The sequence below is a fragment of the Aspergillus ruber genome (genome assembly GCF_000600275.1).
Source record: "Aspergillus ruber CBS 135680 unplaced genomic scaffold scaffold00009, whole genome shotgun sequence".
Lineage (NCBI taxonomy): Eukaryota > Fungi > Ascomycota > Eurotiomycetes > Eurotiales > Aspergillaceae > Aspergillus > Aspergillus ruber.
In genome coordinates, this window is record NW_024467305.1 from 699,291 (window position 1) to 718,290 (window position 19,000).

Consider the following 19,000-nt stretch of genomic DNA (forward strand, 5'->3'; position numbering starts at 1 on the left):
GGTAGATTAAATGTGAGAATAATAGAGACTTCACCATTTATTTTTGAGTACAAATTTCCGACGACAGATCATTTCATCCGCGTGGTGCGTCAGTCAGAGGTACATAGCTAACCTGGAAGACCTTCTCCTTATGAACAGACCCATCTTCTTTTTTGTCTACTACCCAGATGCACTGGCCTCCACCCAATCCAAGAGCCCCAGTGGAGCTCTCATCATCTTCTGTATCCACGGGAATGAACATTCGCCCAGGCGCTTGAAGTTGTTCGACCAAAACAGAAGGAAGTTCTTTTGCTGCTGCACCAACATGAATCGCATCATAAGGTGCTTCTTCCTTCCATCCCAAGCGACCATCTGCTGTGATGAACTTCACCTGACCAGATTCCAAGAACTTGCGGCCTTGGTCCGATTTATGCATATTGTTGCGGGCCATATCAACTAGCTCATTTATATGATCGATTCCAACCACTTGACCGCCTGAACGGCCGCTAGAGGATGGTGACTCGGTAACCAGATTCGCGAGGACATGGGTTAGATACCCAGAGCCAGACCCAATATCAAGAACCCGACGCCCGGGCTTAAGATAATCTATAAGATACTCGCATGCGTGGCCGTGCATGTGCGGGGCTGAGATTGTCGCATCGTAGCCAATTGGTTGCGGCGAGTCTGAATACGGTCTTGAGGGGGCATAATGGGCACGATCGACCTTTGATCTCATGTCAATTCTTTACAGCTCCCGCTATGTAATGGCTAGGGTGGCATGGTTGTAATTTGTAGAGGGATGGCTATTTGGGTTGTTAAAGTATCCCAGCTATTTCATTCGCGGAATACTTTCTCAAAGGAGGGATTGGAAGCTAACTCACTCCTATCATGGCATTCTTCACTCGTTCATCCTTGATGAGGCCGACTTTGAATAAATTCTCGACCAATTCTGTGTTGGTCGAGCCGGAGCAGTACCACGCCATGGAGAAGTGTCTCTTTTTGATGGTACTCAATGCCAATGGGGTCACTGTGCTTAATCTCAGCATGCAGATATGCCCTCTACTGCAACTCCTTGTGGTCGGATTCGGTCGAGAAAGGGTGTAGAGAACGAATAATTGGGCACGGGAGTGGTGGGATTATTCTTACGTTGGGCCACATCAATCAATGATAGCCTCATGTATGACGCCATTCTCACATAATGGTAACGTGGTAACCTACCGACTTGGTGTGTGGCTTACATACTAATGTAGGCAGGGAAAAATGCTCCTGGGAGGGGAGGGAGGTCAATGACTATGGGGAACGGTAGAAGAGAAGAAGGGAAGAAAGAAAAAAACGTGTGCAGTGTCCAAAAACACTACGGAGCGCAGTTTATATATATACTATATACACGGAACACCAATAGGCAGCTCAAAGGTTAGATGACTATGCACCATGCACCATGCACCATGCATCATCTATGTACTACATACTGCTACGTATGCCACTGATTGATTGACCAACTAGTCTGTACTATCTAGTTAACTATAGAATATACAACATTAATAATCTGATCTGGCACATGGCTAGCATGATAATCATGTGGGGTTGATACCCTGCACTCCACCCTAACAGATCATCCGCAATACCATAACAAAAATGTTCGGTTTGAAAACAATAACCCATGATGGATTCAGATAAAGCGAATCTTGATACCCAGAATGACGTTGATCTTATTATACTGGACTACCTCCTATGTATTGGCATAGACGTTTTAATCCACGGCAGAAAAACGGACCGAGGCCGTACAGAGAGCTGGGACAACTGGGTTCTTAATTCAATACACAGTAAGTCCAGATCGCGGAGTATCTCTAGGCACGGTCCCGTGCGACCATGGGCGTCCCATACTAAGTGCCACAGCATTTAGATACATACTGCCTCCAAGCCACACGCTCCCACAGGATCTGATTATCAAGTTGCAGCTGCTCGACTTCGCGGACATATTTCTTCACGATTACACACAATTGGTGCCATATAGAACACCAGCTGCTGGAGGCTCCTCGTATGAAGGGTACATTAAAACACAGGCTGAAGCCCATACAACGAATCATGGCCAGTCGAAGATATTTCCAGTAACGTCGCCTGGACCAAGCAATCCCTGCACAAACACATACCTGCACAGGATTATACCCGAGTTCATGAAATTGTGTGTCGCAGCAAAGGAGAAGGTGTCAATCACGCGATGGGTTGATATCCTAACTCAATTCATGATGCAGGCTGTAGCCGAGGAATATCACAGCAATGGGAGGCAATTGCCGGAATTTTTCAACAAATATCCATCCTGGAAGCCAGAAGATCAGACCCAAGCATTGGTATGGGAACAAGCAACTGCTAGTTATATGCAGGCACAGAGAGGAATCTCGTCGGGCGCCAATTTTAAAGCGACATTGAATGAACGGTCGTTGTCTCGACTTGAGAATGATGTAACTGGGTTTTTATCTGATTTAATGGAAACATTAGATGCCCCGGTCCTTGTTCAACTTGAAAGAGGACAAATAGGCCAACTCAGCCACGCAGAAACGGAGCAGTTGAAGAGCTATGTGGGATTTCGATGAATACATGGGAATGCGACGAGCTTCCAGGGCACAACCAAGACATGTTTTGTTTGAATATGGAAAGAAGTGAACTGCTCCGACTGCCATTGGTACTTGAGCTGTTTCAAAACCGCATAAGCCAAATTCGAGATGATTGCTATATTCTTTGCATAATAATAATCTACATGTGAAAATGGAAAGAGACAAAGAGATAAATAATCGAGGATGTTAGAAACACGAAGTGACGTTGGTATCCCACATCCGAGGCTACAATACAATTCAAAGGCAATATACTTAGCCGAGCAGCATGCGACGAGGGTCCTCGATGTACTCCTTGATCTGTGAGGGGTTAGCATAACGAGCTAAAGGATTTTTGTTTAGTATGCCCACAAACCTTTACAAGGAAGGTGACCGCCTCCCGTCCATCCAACAAGCGGTGATCATAAGTCAGAGCAAGATACATCATCTAATATCAGAGTATATCAGTAACTACCGTTTGAATTGCGTTACGTCAATTGAAATTAAACATACCGGGCGAATCTCAATTTTGCCATTCACGGCGACCGGCTTATCCTTGATAGCGTGAAGTCCAAGAACAGCTTAAAAAGTGTCAGATATTTGTTCGTAGGGTAGCATGGATCAAAGGCACCTACCTGTCTGGGGGAGGTTGATAATCGGAGTACCCATAAGAGAACCAAACACGCCGCCCTATATCAAATCAATATCCGAGTCCTGTGTTTGCAGAGCAAGAGCATACTTACATTGCTAATGGTGAAAGTGCCACCAGCCATGTCTTCGATGGTCAATTTGTTATCACGCGCCTGAGGAAATTAGTATAGTGCCGAGCCATGTATCCCTTCAATGGCAACTCACCTTCTTTCCGAGATCCGCGATGGCTTGTTCAATACCAACAAGGTCCTTTGTCTCGGAATTACGAACCACAGGCGTCACCAGACCCTTTTCGGTAGCAACGGCCACACTAATGTCAACATAATCCCTGTAGACAATAGTATCGCCACCGTTAGGGCCTTCGATAGATGCGTTAACGGCAGGGATATCTTTCATAGCCAGGACACAAGCACGCGAGAATGCGCTCATGAAGCCAAGTTTGACGCCGGTCTTCTTCAGCACGTCATCCTTGTACAGCTTTCGGAACTCCATTAAAGAGGACATGTCAACCTCATTGAAAGTAGTGAGCGAAGCGGCCGTGTTCTGAGACTGCTTCAAACGCTCAGCAATCCTAAGTCGCATTCTGTTCATTTTCACCTAAACCGCGAACAAGCGTCCTGTTAGCACCGGAATCAGGTATCCGCGCAACAGAACAAACGCAATAAACATACCCTACGCTCCTCGCGACCCCCAAAAGCCGGCTCGGCATCAGAGACAGGCTCTTGTTTGGACGTTCCGGTCTGTGGTTTCGAAGTCTCGGGCTTTGGCGCAGGAGGCTGCTCAGGAGCTGGTGGTGCTGGCGATTTGGGCTTCTCGGGTTCAGAAGTCTGGCTCTTTTCGGGAGCCGCAGGCTCCTTTGGCTTCTCACCCGCATCTTCCTTCTTCGTTTCGGGAGCACCTCCAAGTTCCAATTTTACCAAATCCTGCCCAACAGTAACAGTATCCTCTTCGTTCGCAAGAAGCTCTTGCACGGTACCAGATTCGGGGGCATTGACCGATACATCGATCTAAGATCCGTGAGTAAGTCGAGAAAGTGCAAAAGCATAGATTTTGTACAAAGACTCCCACCTACCTTATCGGTCTCGATTGTCGCAATTTCCTCGTCCCGTTCGACATAATCCCCAACCTCTGGACCATGGTAAGCATACGTTACCTAGAACAACGACCTAAGAAATCCATACGCTTTGTGAACTGTTTCAAGGTTCCCTCTGTGATCGACTCTGCCATCTGAGGAACCTTCACGATAGAGTCCGCTGACAAATGGTTAACGTCATGTACGACGGAAAGCAGAATCGAGTATTACCATAAGTTCGGACCTGGCTACCTCCCAGACGGGGGTAGTTGGACAGGAAGACATTGGCACTGAAACTCTGGAGTAAGTCAACTGTCCGTCACAAGCGCAAGTTTAGAATATCTTACCCCGAGGCCGAAACCCGTAGTAAACCAGAGGTAGGTCTGCTAGCGTTCACTACACCCTTCTGAAGGGCAGCTGAAGCAAAACTCCTACGGCCGCCTAGACCCAGATTGCGGGGCACTTGGGTGATACGGAAAACATTCTTCATTTGTTGCTCTGACAAACGGTTAAGTGATAACCGAGAAGCCATGGTGATTGATTGTTCGAAACGGACTCAGATTTCGCCAATGCTAGGGGGGGAGGGAGAAAAGAAAGAAAGAATGGTACGGCGGCTTGTGGATATCAGAATGTCGAAATGTAGGCACCGCTGGTAGTAAAATGTGTTGTATCCGACGGGGATAGAGGGACTCGTGCAGAGTGACGAAACTTAAAAAGCCAGGGTGCAAGACGACAAGAGCTCGAGTCCGGGCCGAGACAACCGGAATTTCCCAGCGGCACCCATCCATTTTCCATGCATCCGGCAAGTGACGGAGTATTATTATTACGCTTGTACGGTTGCCTAAGAACACCAACATAGTAGTTTCCTGGGCCCGCCGAACAGGAACCGCGAATGCAAATGTCGGCATAGGTCAGCACAGGGAGTGGCAGACCTCTATTCAAATACCCAATTTAACTTGAACTGGCAGTTGTGGGTTCTATCACTTTTATCGTTTTACTTATTACCGTTTTACCCCTCAAGATACAACCATGTCCAGCAACACAGTTGTGTAAGTCTATTTCTATACAGGACATTAGAGTTACTGACCTGATTCTTCTTATCTCTAGCTCGCTCTACCGGCGATCTCTGAAACTTGCGCTCGACTGGGCTGTTCACAGACAGATTTGGCGCGGTCAAGCAGTATACATTCGATCGCTGTTCGAAGCAAACAAGGATGTTCGCGACCCCCGCCAGCATAAGGTAGGCGTTCCACATGGAATGCAAACATCTTGCACCATTGGCTTAAAAAAGTTTGGCAGGTGTTATTGAGAGAAACGGAAAAGTTACTAGATACCTGGAAACACCCTGATCCCTACAGAATGCCCACTGCTCCCGGCGGTATGTGACCAAAACGAACGAGATACTTTAGTGGCTCTATGCTAATGGTTAATGCAGGTAACAAATATGAGAGAAACATTCCTGCTCGGCAATTACCTCGTATGTAGATCTGAGGACTACTGTTGTACTGGCTAACAGATAACAGTTGCTTCCGATCACGCCGACAGTCACTGAGGGCGCTGTGCAAGCAAGAATTGGTCTGTTTTGTAGGTTATGGCGAATGGGCATATCAACAAGTGGTAGATAGCAAACCTCGACATTGTAACATCTCATCTTTCCTACGCCAAAACCAACTACAACTACTGCTCTACCAATCGCGATATTTTCAATCTACTATGCATACAGTACTCATACTGCAACGTGAAAGATCATTTTTAAATGAAAACCGCATAATTGATCATTCAGATGGTTTCCCATCAAATTTGATAATGACCGAAAGCTAAGATCCCTTAATAAGCTGTCGGTATCATTCCATGCCCGTAGACATAATATACAACCATTAAAAAAAAAGCAGAGCCATAAACGTGCCCAGTCCAGAACCCCGAATCACATCAATAACAAAACCAAATCACGCCGGAAAAAAATAACCCACGAAAAAGAAAAGAAAAAACGTGAAAACATTCTACAGCTCTTGGCTCGGTCCTTTTCCGGCCTTGGGGGTCTTCTTGGGAAGCAAGTCTGGGGAAATACATTAGCATCATTTTAGTTCATCCGGGAACGAAGGTATGTATCAACTCACTTTGGTGAATGTTTGGAAGGACACCACCCTGGGCGATGGTGACATGACCCAGGAGTTTGTTCAACTCCTCATCGTTACGGATGGCAAGCTGAAGGTGACGTGGGATGATACGGGTCTTCTTGTTGTCACGAGCGGCATTTCCCGCCAATTCAAGAATTTCGGCAGCAAGGTATTCGAGGACGGCAGCGAGATAAACGGGAGCACCTATATTGCGTATAAGTATGTATTTATACGAGTACGAAGAGAGTTGCTTACCAGCACCAACACGCTGGGCATAGTTACCCTTGCGAAGGAGGCGGTGAACACGTCCAACAGGGAACGCGAGACCGGCCTTCGACGAACGCCTGCAAGTAACAAAGTTAGCGACTATAATGAAATGGCCTCGAGCAATGACTGAGAATCATACGATTGCGCGTTCTTGCTGCCGCTGGCCTTGCCTCCAGATTTGCCTCCAGTCATTTTTATTGTTTGGGTTATTGCACGGCGGTTTGAAATAGGAAAAAAGGATGTATGGGTCCGTAACAGCAGGTTAGAGCAACAAAGGTTATGGGAAGTGGTAGGCAGCGCGAGGGAGCGGAGGACATTTATAAGAACGCGGTGAGGGTGACGTTGGGCTACCCGGAGGTCCTTCAGATCACCCTCTCGCTTAGCGGGGTTGGCCAATCATAACAGAGATCACGTACTGGTGTATTCATTGCTTGGCAAAGATATATCCGCTATGAATCGCGGGTAGCTTGCTAGGGGAGTCGTGCGGGTATTCCAGATCGAGTTAAGCGCCGTAATGTAACCTTTGAACGTTTCTAATACCAGCCCTTGGCGTGATTGTTGCCGTTTTCCCTCAGTGTTTGACGCGTCCGCCCCTCCTTAATCATACAGATCATACGCAGCCGTTACCGTATTGAAATTCTGCCTCTTTTGCGCACTTCAAGATCAACTGCGCTTTCGCGGCATCGTATAAGTATCGCGCCTCCCTCGTCACCGCGTCTCAGTCATTTTCTACTCCCATTCTATCCGCGACCACATCTACAACCCCGTTTTATACGCCTTCGACTACCTGAGCTGCTTCATTAAAGCTTGAATTAATTGATATTCGACCACTACAAATAATCCAACTTTACGAACAAAATGCCTCCCAAAGCTGCCGAGAAGAAGCCCAGCACTGGTGGCAAGGCCCCTGCTGGAAAGGCCCCCGCTGAGAAGAAGGAAGCTGGCAAGAAGACCGCAGCTGCTGCCTCGGGCGAGAAGAAGAAGCGCGGCAAGACCAGGAAGGAAACCTACTCTTCGTACATTTACAAAGGTATGTATCACGCATCAATTTTAGTTCTATCCAAAAACTAATGGCATGAAGTTCTTAAGCAAGTCCACCCCGACACTGGTATCTCTACTCGTGCTATGTCTATCCTCAACTCTTTCGTCAACGGTATGTTAAACTGGGAAATGGTGTGAGATGAAAATGGTTCTAACGATCCCTAGACATCTTCGAGCGTGTCGCAACCGAAGCCTCAAAACTTGCTGCCTACAACAAGAAGTCGACAATCTCGTCGCGAGAGATTCAGACATCGTAAGTGCTTTTTATATACCCAGCCTGAATTTGACTGACAGGTCTCAAGTGTGCGACTCATTTTGCCTGGTGAACTCGCCAAGCACGCCGTGTCGGAAGGCACCAAGGCAGTGACGAAGTACTCATCTTCCGCCAAATAGGCTATTTTTTTTTTGTTTCCTTTCGTTGGTTTTGTTTATTTGTTATGCTGCCTCTTCATCTATCAGGGTTTTGAGGCGGTGGGTTAAGGGTGTTCGCGGGATTTTTTTTAATGTGTCATGGGATGGCTTTGCTATATCTGTTTTGTTTTTTTCCTGGGCCCAATGTCTTTCATGGTTGTTATTTCAAGATGTGAATGCGGTGTAACATAACTCGGATCTGGGGTTGGTTGCGCGATCTCACCCCTACCAGAATTCTGAATACCATTGACTACTAAAGTAGTACTCTCATCGCATTTTCAAGTGGATTCGGATAGGAGCAACGAGTGATGAATCTTAAATTGACAAATAACAATAATATTGATCTAATGGTAGTGAACTTAAAATGTTTACTCCATACCCTCCATACCGTCAGCATCATCTAGAGCTTCAACTTCATCGAGTGCCTCTTCCCGACCAAGGCCGTAATCCGGCTGTATGTAACTGAGAATATGCATAATCGGCTTTCCTTGGCCGGCCTCAACACGTTTCTTCCAATCATCCCAGTCTTCTTCATTCCTTATAAGAAAACCAAGTAACATACTTGGATCCATATCTTTGATATGTATCCTCCGCAAACGCCGAGTATGATATGTGTCACGCTCTTCTTCAGTGTAAAGTTCATGGGCCGAGCGATAAGGCAAGGCAGGTCGGGTGTGGTGAGGATCGAGGTAGAAAAGATACGATCCTTGAACCCCAACGAAGTAGTGCGACGCTGATGGGCGCCCTCTGTTCCGGTGTCATCAGCATTATGTTCATATTCTAAGCTCAATTTGACTCGGTTGCGAATGAGCCCATAACGTACCCTGCTATTCCCACTGACTGGGGGTACTGCAAAGCCGCTTTAAGTGCATCCCAGTATACAGGCGTGATATGATCAATCCCCAGTCTGGTGCCTAGAAGGATAAGTGTGGGTCGAATACATCCGGCATCATCCCGAGCGATGTCCGTAAACTTGTTTTGGTAGACGTTCGCGTTCTCATTAGAGACATATACTCTCAGTTTCGGTTCCTGGCATTGCTCGCAGAGCGCCCTATATCATGCATGAGTACAGTTCAATTGGCAGGGTACTTTTTTTCCTTTTTCTTTTTCATACTGTATACAGAGTGCGGTAGCCGAGGGTCCAAACCATTCCCCGGGATACTTGCCGCAACGCTCCGCACCGAGCTCGACAAAACGATGTATTGAAAATGGCGCATTCGGACAATCAGCAAACAAAGATAGCAGTCGCATTTCCTCGTCAGTTTTGGTCCCTCGCTGCCAATCTGAGATGTTCATTAGCAAAGAAACCCTTTTTCGCCAGATATTAGCCGCAATAGCAAGAGGGGAAGGGGGGTTTGTTGATACCGCGTCCCAACAGCAAAGAAGAAAGGCCATTTGCAAGAAGACTTTGACCAGATCTGATCATACAGCCCCATCCCGTATCAGACGTGAAGCCTTGTGAGTCCATGAGTTGGCTTCTCAACCGCACACTCAGTGTCATGTTTGGGTTCGCATCGTGGTTCTGGGGTCTCGGTATTGGAACGAAGTTGGATCTATATGTTATCCAAATCCTCGACTCAAAATCGCATACGAATGCTTTGGGCCACCCAAGGGCTGTCTCATAGGCCTGTGTTGTTGCATCTTGTGCGAGGTCCTCCGAATCACGCTCACCCTCTTCGGAAGCGGGAATTTGTGGCCCTGGAAATCAGTAAGCTGAGGTATTACCATAGTGGTTTCATTCTGATGCTTACTGGTGTCGCTTTTTGGGGTAGTCACTGGTACATGTCGAGTATATTCCTTGCCCAGGCACCATATAGGTGAACTAGGCTCTTCATCGTTTTTGGGTTCAGGGTCCCAGAGGTACTGTACGATGCGTTTGCATCTTCCTAAATCCACGCTGTTCATTTCTGGTTCACTTTCATCCTGGTTAGTGAGGCCGAATTGTTCAGATTGGTTGCTCAATAGCAAATATGATGACTGATGAAAGAGGGGGGTTCATGTGAAATGATGATGCACACCTCTCGAGCCTCCTCTGTATTTGAGAAAATCGGGCCAAGAAATATAGAGTTGTTGAAAATTGGTGGCCAAAAGATATATTTAATTTGTAGGAAAGGTGAGAGAATGAGGGGTCTGTCTGTAGTCACGAGGAAACCAAATGATAGATAGTTGTCCAGACGTCATCATCATCACCCTGCAATCCTGCATAATTAACTATGGGTTAGCCTTCTAGTAACGTAATATAGAATATAAAGCTATGCTATTATTTTTGGAGCTCACCCAGAAGTAGGTTCTACAAATACTATATTATTTGAATAGTCATTATATCTTCCTTTCATCAAGGTTTATCAAATCGGACCCGCTCGTTTGTTTTATGGCCTTAGGCAATCAACTACATTAGAGGCATATATGTTCCTTCGTACCCTTTTCTCCACGCAATCTAACTTTCGGTGTATATAGAGTTGTTGTATTGGAGAGAATGAAATGGAATAACACTGGTCTGGGTACACTGAGTTGTCAATCGCTAACTGATACTTGCATATTACGCAAGGCACGTCCGTTGCAGTGACCTATACTTGGGTTTGAGAAAATTGTATATTTTGTGAATATTGTTATGCAAAAAAAAAAAAATTGGTTTGATTTGATTTTGTTCCCTGAGGGAAGGGAGGGGGAACTCTGCTCGATGTGGCATGCATATATATATTGCCATTTGACAGTGTTCATATTGTACATCCCCACCCCCATAACATATGCACTCTTCCCCTGACCCGGCAGTCAATGGTGCTAAAACCGCATGAAGTTCCCACAGGATATATAAAGTACTCCAGCAAGATATCCCTGCCGAACTACACTACAGGAAATGGCAGAATCACAAGATCCTTTGGAAGTAATGCGTATCCACGATGAGCCCGACACCATTATCTCCAGTACCCGACCGAAGCCATGAAGTATGATACAAGGGATAAGAACCACCATCTAGGTACCATACTACAGAGTACGTATGTATACACAAGAATACCTTCGTGAGGTCATCGTGGAGCCCTAGGTGGAGATTACCTAGATTGTACTGTGTACCACACAGGGAAAGTGGGGTATCTATGATTTGGGGGTATGTAGTAGTGTATCTATTAGCATGTTTACACATTAGAGCGCGATAGGAGTATGTATTCAACGATTATGTATTTTATGCATATTTCGTATTGCGTACCCCTGGGATAGTTCAAGCATAACCGGGCATAATAGATTGAACTGACGAGCAAGAATGAATGACTAATCATACAGTGTCTGATAGCTGTTATCGCTCCCCTCAAAGAAAAGCCGACATCCCGCCACTCTTCCTACCACGCAACCTTAACCAATATCACCATTGCGATAGCAAATTCCCGAACGAAACGTGTGGCCAGAAATGGCTCGTCATGGCAAGTCAAAGGCACGGATGAAAAAACCGGAGACCATGACGAGGGCCCGTCAAGGTGTAGGCAGTATGCTTCATCATCCTGATAACCGTACCTATATAGCTGACTGTATTTAGGCCAGTTACCAAATCAACTCACCATGCAGCAAGCGGCGCGGAATACCGAAGGCCGCAATATCTGGCTTCCACATTCCCAACTGCGCCATAAAGCAGTCCATTTCGTGAGAGGTGGTGACCTTGAACCGGAGGAGACGAAAATCCAAACCATACCGACACCCGAGAAAGAGCCATGCGAGTCGACATTCAAAACGGAACTAGACATTGAGAAACACGACATTTCTCATGATGATACAACCATCGAGCTTAGTTTTTTTATTGATCGGTCAAGCCAAAGCATCGCACCCACAGGTCTACCCAACCCTGTTTCTAGATTACGTTCACTCAGCCCAGAAGACTCAAGTGGGGATGAAATAGTTTTTCACGGACGGAGCAGATATACCGACCAAAAGAATCGTTTACAACACCCAACTACAGTTGACGATGAATATGAGCCGCAGTTCTTAGAAACATCCGTTACGCGTCAAAACCCAATTTCAAAGGCTTCAAACAAAGCAGCACACAGTTCCACCCCCCCGCGAAGATATGACCAAGCAATATTCAACGAGGAAAGTACAAAAAGTACAAAGGACGATGAAAATGATATACTTGCCGACTACATCGCCAACATGGACGTGGATGTCGACTACGAAGAAACGGATACATCAAGCAACGCGCAACCGGACAACGTTGGTTTGAATAAATTCGAGCTATCACCAGATCTCGTTGAAGATCCTGGTTCAGTCAGCCTGCCAAGTAGTGACAACTTGAAAGAATTCAAAGAATCCGAAGCCAGTGGCTCGGAGGTTCAGTCTGACGAAGATTTGCTTGACGAAGAGATCGATTTGGAGAACATTGAGTCACTATACGAAATAGCCTCTGGCTGGAACACGAAAACTAAATTAAAGAAAACAAGATTCCCTTCGGCGTCAGCCTTTGCTGATGCGCTAGAATCAGACCCTTATCACGGATTTGATATAATGGATTACAACCGACCCAGCTTGAGGAAGAAGGTCAAAGGGAGAAAAGGCCCTCCCGATTTTATGTTATCCGATAGCGAACTCGAGATGGAATTAGAAAGAGCGTGGAGAAATGATCGAGAAAAGAAGAAATCCAAAAAGCAAAAACGCGAGGAGCTTCGCTCTCAGGGATTGCTAGGCCGAAGCATAGGCAAGGCAGACTTGAAGACCAAGTATGCACATGGCATGGGTGTTGATGACACAAAATCAGAGATCCGTGCCTTTCTTTTATCATCGAAAGACAGGTAATTCCTCCCCCAATCTGTCACAGAACATCGCTGACAATATTAGTTTGCCTTTACCTCCGATCAATAAACAACTAAGGAAACTTGTCCATGACATGGCAAATGCTCTCTCACTGAAATCGCATTCCCGAGGCAAGGGTCCCTCCAGGTTTCCTATTCTCTACAAAACTTCTCGTACCTCGAAGTATAATCAACATAATATTTCGCAAGCCGACAAGATACTCTCGCACGGGAGGTTTCGCCATCGCACAACTAAGACAGGTGACCAAAGTGCAAGAAAATCAGTGAAAACTCGTGGTGGTCGCCCAGACACTTCCGTTTCTTACATGGACGGTGACATTGTTGGCGCATCAGCGCCTGAAATAGGTACAGAAAACAAGGGACGGGCTATGCTAGAGAAAATGGGATGGAGCTCAGGAACTGCTCTTGGTGCGACTAACAACAAGGGTATCCTACTACCTGTTGCGCATGTGGTTAAAAAGTCGAAAGCTGGTCTAGGCTAATCATCCTCACGGCTCTTGCACATTTGATAAGTATCGTCAGTGCAGATACATAGTATTGATAATAAAAGATTGTCAAATGAGCCTAGTTTTCATACGCCAAGGCATAAATTGATGCTTGTGTCAGCCTGCTACTTCCTATTTCTGGAAGTATTGGGCAGTGGCTGCGCATGGCCAAGTTCTCTGACATGGGAGAACAACTGATTTTTAGAAATGAAAGTCGAATGACACATTACACAGGCCAGATCCGTTGAAGGGTTTGCCTGTTTTTGTGCAGCTTTTTTGGCACGTTTTTGTTTGGCTTTTCCCATTTTCTCAGGCGATTCCTTTTGCCCCTCGGGGATCAATGGCATCCCAGACAACACATTCTTTGCCTCTTGATTTCCATCGTTTTCCTTGACAAGGAGACAACGTGACTGCGTCTCGGTATTAGGGTCATGGCTAGTACCTTTGTCTGAAGCGCTGATATTGAGATTTTCCAACTGATCTAAACTGAGACCGCCAAATCTCTGGAGTTCAAATTGGTTGTCAACAGTCACATCATCAGACTCATGTACGTCTGATTCACAGTCTGATCTAGCTGTAGCCATCCGATTGTTATTGCCATGTTCTTTGATTTGCCGCAGATATGCATCCTCAAAAACATTATTCCCATTTTCATTCCCTTGCAAATTCAATTGCCTATCCTGTGCTGTCATCTCTTGACGAAGATCTTTGACCGCCTTCAAATGTCTCTTGCTACGCTCGTGAGCTTGAAGTTGCTGTTGACTCTTGAAACTCTTGTGGCACACCACACAATCGAAATGTTCCACCTCGCTTTCGGGGCTGTCATCTCGATATTCCTGCGGCTCTTCCGATTTGGCCCACTCTGGAGCAATATATTCACGTAGCTTAGCTTGGTTAGCTGCTCGCGACCTAGTAGCCTGTGCTTCTGCCGATTGACGAAGGGTCTCCTGGCGTTGTGCTTCGCTTTGGGGATTAGTTTTGTAACGCAGGTCTCGCTTTTTTATGAAAGACACAAGCGACCTAACAGCATCATTGAATTCGCGGATTCCTTCTTCTCTTAGGCGTCTGTTTTCTTTCTCCATTATCCTGCGGACACGACGATCTGGGGCTTCGGAGTAACGATGGATGTCTTTCCATGCAAACGACTTCTTTGTGGAGAAACTACTCCACACAGCATAAAATGGGCGCACAGTATCTTCGAAGCTGTCATTGCGATGTCCAAAAGTTGGGTAATCAACGTATTCGATATTTTCCCATTGACATGCCATTTTCTCCTCGCAAGCCAGTCGCAAGAAGGTTTCACGGAGACCACCATAGAATCCTGATTTTGAGTCCGAAAATTCCATGCGGGGACTGAAATTGGAAAAAAGTTTGAAAATGTCATCTGTAGTTGTCATTTGGGTGTTATACGAATAATCACCACTTTCTGTTCTGGCGCCGTTTCCCAAGACCTCACGATGGGAGTCATACCACGCCCGCTCCTGAGGATCTGAGAGGACTTCATATGCAGATTGTACCTCCGCAAATAATTTTGTTGCGGTTTCAACATTTCCGTAATTTCTGTCTGGGTGTAGCTCAAAGGCTTTCTTTCTGTATGCCTTCTTTATCCTAGTCGTGGGGTTAGAGATCTGTTCAGTATAATAGGCGGGAGGATGAACTTACTCCTCTTCAGAAGCATCCCATTGTACACCAAGATATCCATAATAATCACTTTTAACTTGTTCCTCAGGTAAGTCTGGGCCTCCATGGCTTGATGAATGAAATTGTCCCATTGGCTAGGCCTTTGTGCTGTATTGTCTGGTCAGATAAAGATTTTTAAAAAAAAAAAAAAAAGCAAGAATATTGATCAATTGCCCGGAAAATTTTTTTATTCCCCCCCCCCCTCTTCATCTTTTATCTCAAAGCAGTAGTACGATCATGCTTGATGTAGTGGGTCGCATAGATCCACCAGCCAGAGGTACATGTACGAGTTAATCATTTGTTTTCCTACATAGCCACATTATTAAAATGTAAAATGAATACATGAGCAGTAGTACATAATTATATAATCTTTAGCCAGTTCAGGGTAAGCTCTATGTCGATATTATCACTCTACAAGCCAGCTACCAGCCTTGGATTACCATCTGTGTAATGGCAAAGAAATAAGGGAGGAAAAGGAATTATAAAGAAGAAGAAAGAAGAGAACGAAAGTGGAAAAAAAAGGAGAAAATTGACATCATATATCTGTTATCAATATCAATCTCTTTCTTCCCCGCTTAACAGATTCCACCGTATGCCTTAATACTGCGCGAGAATCCTTACTTTGAATATCGGAATGGTTTTATCTCTCGAAAATCTTCCTGAAGAAGTACTTTATTCTATCCTATGTTATTGCCACCCCACTTCGTCAGCTGCATTGCAACAGACAGCTCGCCGGTTCAGAAATGTAACGAATGAGCCTTTACTATGGCGTTTCTACTGCAAAACCTACTTCAAGCAATGGGATCATAGACACAGGCTGCCAGAGAAACTCGCTAGCCCTGTCCGGTCAGTTAACTGGAAAGCTCTTTACGTATCTAGGCATCACATCGACCGCGTGACTACCAATCTCCTGGACAAAATCATTGCGAGTCAAACTGGGCGCATCAATAAATTTCAGATGGTTGTCGATTTTGGATACGATACCAAAGACACCCTTTTACGGCACCTCTCTGTAGGACCGGAAGCAGATGACTATTTAGCAAGAAGGTTGGCTCTTTCCAGATATCATTCTAGGGAACATTCTGTAGCTCATCATTGCATGAGGATAGATATTACGCACAAGCACTGTTAACCCAGCTCAACCGAGGCCTTGCAATTGCAGAATGGGCAAAAATAAGGACTGGTGAGATTTTATCACTCGAGAGAGCATTGGGTGCTTTCGATCTTTTCATTCCAAACGATGGTGGTGGGAGTCTAGATGATGTATGTTGGATTTCATGGTTAATGCATGCGGTACTTCTAATAGCAATACAGATAACTACAAAACTAAATGAGGTTGCTATACAGTTCATCTCCAATTTTCCTAATATAGGCCAACTTTCGTCCCGTGAGAAGGCCTTGGCTGTGGCCTCATACTTGAGGACAAACAATCTGACAGGCATTGAGCCAGGACGGGAGTACCACCAATTGGAACACAATTTCCTGGGGGCTGTATTAGATGATCCTGATCATAATGCACTTCCTTTGGTCTCAGCAGCTATCTATTGCTATGTTGCGCAAAAGCTTGGCCTGAATGCCCGGCCTTGTGGTTTTCCCTTGCATGTCCACGTCATTGTCACGCCAGCACTGGGCTTTGATATAGATGGAAACGCGCTCGACTCCGCGGATCAAGGTGAACCCATGTACTTGGATCCGTTTCATTCACAGCAAGAGACGCCTATCTCAAACCTACAGAGTCAATTGCTTCTTCTGGGTGCTTCCGACATCGAGCGATCGAATTTTCTGGGCGAATCTTCAATACCGCAAATTGTCCTACGATGCGGAAGGAACATTTTGAATTCGATCCAACGCATGCAGTTTCCTAACGTGCGCCAGACACAGGTTGATTTGGCGAGCGCAAAGTATGCTGCATTTTGGTCGTTTATGCTTTTCTCAGGGCCTGCCCAGCCAGCGGAGCGTCGGCACTATTTACATTGGCTAATGGAGCTATTTGCTACGAATTTCCCATCTGACGTCTACCTTGTCGAGCAGCATATTGTCCCTCTTCTTAGGGGCTTGCCGGAATATGATGATATTTTGGGAAGTCTTCGTGACATACGAACCAATGACGAGATGCCAAAACAAGTACGGCGTCGAACTACCAGTAACAAAGGTGTAAGATACCGGATAGGTCAAGTTTTTCGACACCGTCGCTATAGGTACAAGGCGATCGTCACCGGGTGGGATATGGAATGTGAGGCTAGTGAAAATTGGATGAGAACGATGGGAATAGATCGCCTGCAGACAGGCAGGCACCAGAGTTTTTACCACGTGTTGTAGGTAAACAATAAACCTTTTTGGTTCTCGAAAACGCTAACTAATATTAGGGTTGAGGACAGATCAGTCCGCTATGTAGCCGAGGAAAATATCGAGCCGATTGACCGTTCTCTTGAGGAGCTTCCTTCGAACCTAACCGCAGTAGCCGGGAGGCATTTTAAGCGATGGGATGCGAACACCCGGTCATTTGTTAGTAATATACAGGATGAGTACCCAGATGACTAGTCATGGCATCTATCTGCAAGGACCGGGGAACCTGAGGATAAAGGACGATCTATATTGTAAATGGCGTCTGCAGCTGAATGAGGAAAGAAAAATGCAGAGTAAAACATGTACATATTCATGGTATATAAAATATCAAAAATAAGGCTGGGAGCGATAATTGGAGGGAAAATGAAATTATTGAAACAAAGAAGCATCTAATAAAATATATTAATTGTGGAGTATGGATTAGTGACTTATATTCTTTTCTCTCTACTCATTACTCTTTTATTTCTCACCATGCTACCCAGACTGCGGCAAAACCGCATTTGCGGTTTTGGTTATCAAGTTTCCTAACCATAGCTAACCGCAAGATAATCGCATTAGCATAAATATCGCTGATTTGTCTTGCTCAGGACCATTATTTCTAATTATGTCGCTGACATACATTATTTTTAATTTCAATATATATATATATATGTTCTGGTTATGTGACAGTATTCTACATACTTTACTTATACGTAGATTATTAGAAGTAAATATTTTTCTATTTTCAAATCCATTGACTTTAATGCCAGGATGCAGTTACAGGTGCAAAAAATTTTCTTAAAAAAAATACAACCAAAGATGCATAATTCATATACTCCCTTAACCTGACCAAAAACTCTATAGTATGTCCTTAGACTACACATCATTCCAGAATAACTTGGAATGACCGAATGAGCTTGTAAATTAGGATCTTTTAAAAGTGTTGCAATCAATTTTTTCTAATCTGCAAGAATGCTAAAAGATCAGAGGATGGGACGTTGATTAAATTATCCAAGATCATGTTCCATTCATTATATCCAGGCAGTTATCGAGGCAGATGGCTAGTATACGAAGTATTAGGACTGGAAGAATAATAGGTGGTATAGTAACAACAAGGCAACTGGCTGCAATTTTTTTTATAACACCGTAGACCTTGACCTAATCTAGTCTCTGAATAACAGATCTGTAACTATAGATTTAGCATGATAATCAGTAAAAAAGATTAATCTTTACTCTTATACTACACATTAATACTTATATATTGAAGCTACAAGCCTGAAAACTTGTCTTTTTTTATTATTGAAAGGATAACCTCAGAAAGGCCTTATGGGGTGATCCATAACTAAACTCATATGAAAAATTTAGTTGCTATACTGAGAACTGAGAGCTCTTCACTGAAAGGAATCGTTTTATTAAACCTCATTAATTGCGGAGATTTATTTTATAAAAAAAAAAATTCCCTATATATCCACCCTTATGAATAAACCCATGTTTCTTAATAGGCAATGCAGGGCCTTAAAAGGCTTATTAGGATATTGTATGGCTTGTATTCACTACAGTGAGACTTATCAGCAATGTGACATAATCTTTA

The 19,000-nt window shown here is 44.8% G+C and overlaps 10 protein-coding genes across 10 annotated transcripts; 5 read left to right on the top strand and 5 right to left on the bottom strand.

Moving 5' to 3' along the window:
• Window positions 1-73: 73 nt before the first annotated feature.
• Window positions 74-962, bottom strand: EURHEDRAFT_514720 (protein-L-isoaspartate O-methyltransferase; the record flags this gene model as incomplete). Its single annotated transcript, XM_040786293.1, has 2 exons — window positions 74-703; window positions 861-962. The coding sequence occupies 2 exons, from the start codon at window positions 960-962 to the stop codon at window positions 74-76; spliced, it is 732 nt and encodes a 243-aa protein (XP_040640004.1).
• Window positions 963-1,518: 556 nt separating this feature from the next.
• EURHEDRAFT_370384 (uncharacterized protein) lies at window positions 1,519-2,989 on the top strand. The gene is made up of 2 exons (XM_040778514.1): window positions 1,519-1,802; window positions 1,876-2,989. Exons 1-2 carry the CDS (start codon window positions 1,640-1,642, stop codon window positions 2,568-2,570), a joined length of 858 nt encoding a protein of 285 aa, XP_040640005.1. The 5' UTR covers window positions 1,519-1,639; the 3' UTR covers window positions 2,571-2,989.
• EURHEDRAFT_411484 (putative dihydrolipoamide succinyltransferase) lies at window positions 2,604-5,069 on the bottom strand. The gene is made up of 11 exons (XM_040781631.1): window positions 4,638-5,069; window positions 4,522-4,580; window positions 4,400-4,471; window positions 4,291-4,346; window positions 3,890-4,225; window positions 3,423-3,815; window positions 3,311-3,370; window positions 3,203-3,257; window positions 3,081-3,148; window positions 2,944-3,015; window positions 2,604-2,888 (listed from the first exon to the last, which is right to left on the bottom strand). Exons 1-11 carry the CDS (start codon window positions 4,820-4,822, stop codon window positions 2,844-2,846), a joined length of 1,401 nt encoding a protein of 466 aa, XP_040640006.1. The 5' UTR covers window positions 4,823-5,069; the 3' UTR covers window positions 2,604-2,843.
• Window positions 5,052-6,177, top strand: EURHEDRAFT_411486 (NADH dehydrogenase [ubiquinone] 1 beta subcomplex subunit 9). The gene is made up of 5 exons (XM_040781632.1): window positions 5,052-5,339; window positions 5,398-5,530; window positions 5,590-5,668; window positions 5,726-5,767; window positions 5,814-6,177. Exons 1-5 carry the CDS (start codon window positions 5,320-5,322, stop codon window positions 5,840-5,842), a joined length of 303 nt encoding a protein of 100 aa, XP_040640007.1. The 5' UTR covers window positions 5,052-5,319; the 3' UTR covers window positions 5,843-6,177.
• On the bottom strand, window positions 6,170-7,021 carry EURHEDRAFT_411487 (histone H2A). Its single transcript, XM_040781633.1, has 4 exons — window positions 6,814-7,021; window positions 6,663-6,751; window positions 6,408-6,611; window positions 6,170-6,346 (listed from the first exon to the last, which is right to left on the bottom strand). Exons 1-4 carry the CDS (start codon window positions 6,864-6,866, stop codon window positions 6,291-6,293), a joined length of 402 nt encoding a protein of 133 aa, XP_040640008.1. The 5' UTR covers window positions 6,867-7,021; the 3' UTR covers window positions 6,170-6,290.
• Window positions 7,022-7,532: 511 nt separating this feature from the next.
• Window positions 7,533-8,108, top strand: EURHEDRAFT_454032 (histone H2B family protein; the record flags this gene model as incomplete). Its single annotated transcript, XM_040784168.1, has 4 exons — window positions 7,533-7,704; window positions 7,756-7,827; window positions 7,881-7,968; window positions 8,018-8,108. The coding sequence occupies 4 exons, from the start codon at window positions 7,533-7,535 to the stop codon at window positions 8,106-8,108; spliced, it is 423 nt and encodes a 140-aa protein (XP_040640009.1).
• Window positions 8,109-8,494: 386 nt separating this feature from the next.
• EURHEDRAFT_514724 (cysteine protease ATG4) lies at window positions 8,495-10,031 on the bottom strand (the record flags this gene model as incomplete). Its single annotated transcript, XM_040786294.1, has 5 exons — window positions 8,495-8,873; window positions 8,950-9,177; window positions 9,241-9,409; window positions 9,492-9,740; window positions 9,878-10,031. The coding sequence occupies 5 exons, from the start codon at window positions 10,029-10,031 to the stop codon at window positions 8,495-8,497; spliced, it is 1,179 nt and encodes a 392-aa protein (XP_040640010.1).
• Window positions 10,032-11,678: 1,647 nt separating this feature from the next.
• On the top strand, window positions 11,679-13,401 carry EURHEDRAFT_453673 (putative R3H and G-patch domain protein; the record flags this gene model as incomplete). The annotated part of the gene is made up of 2 exons (XM_040784140.1): window positions 11,679-12,898; window positions 12,945-13,401. 2 exons carry the CDS (start codon window positions 11,679-11,681, stop codon window positions 13,399-13,401), a joined length of 1,677 nt encoding a protein of 558 aa, XP_040640011.1.
• A 128-nt stretch (window positions 13,402-13,529) lies between these two features.
• EURHEDRAFT_514726 (putative C2H2 finger domain protein) lies at window positions 13,530-15,176 on the bottom strand (the record flags this gene model as incomplete). The annotated part of the gene is made up of 3 exons (XM_040786295.1): window positions 13,530-13,907; window positions 13,932-15,012; window positions 15,067-15,176. The coding sequence occupies 3 exons, from the start codon at window positions 15,174-15,176 to the stop codon at window positions 13,530-13,532; spliced, it is 1,569 nt and encodes a 522-aa protein (XP_040640012.1).
• Window positions 15,177-15,299: 123 nt separating this feature from the next.
• On the top strand, window positions 15,300-17,792 carry EURHEDRAFT_411492 (YccV-like-domain-containing protein). Its single transcript, XM_040781634.1, has 4 exons — window positions 15,300-16,131; window positions 16,194-16,347; window positions 16,399-17,399; window positions 17,451-17,792. The coding sequence occupies exons 1-4, from the start codon at window positions 15,719-15,721 to the stop codon at window positions 17,623-17,625; spliced, it is 1,743 nt and encodes a 580-aa protein (XP_040640013.1). The 5' UTR covers window positions 15,300-15,718; the 3' UTR covers window positions 17,626-17,792.
• The last annotated feature ends 1,208 nt before the right edge of the window (window positions 17,793-19,000 follow it).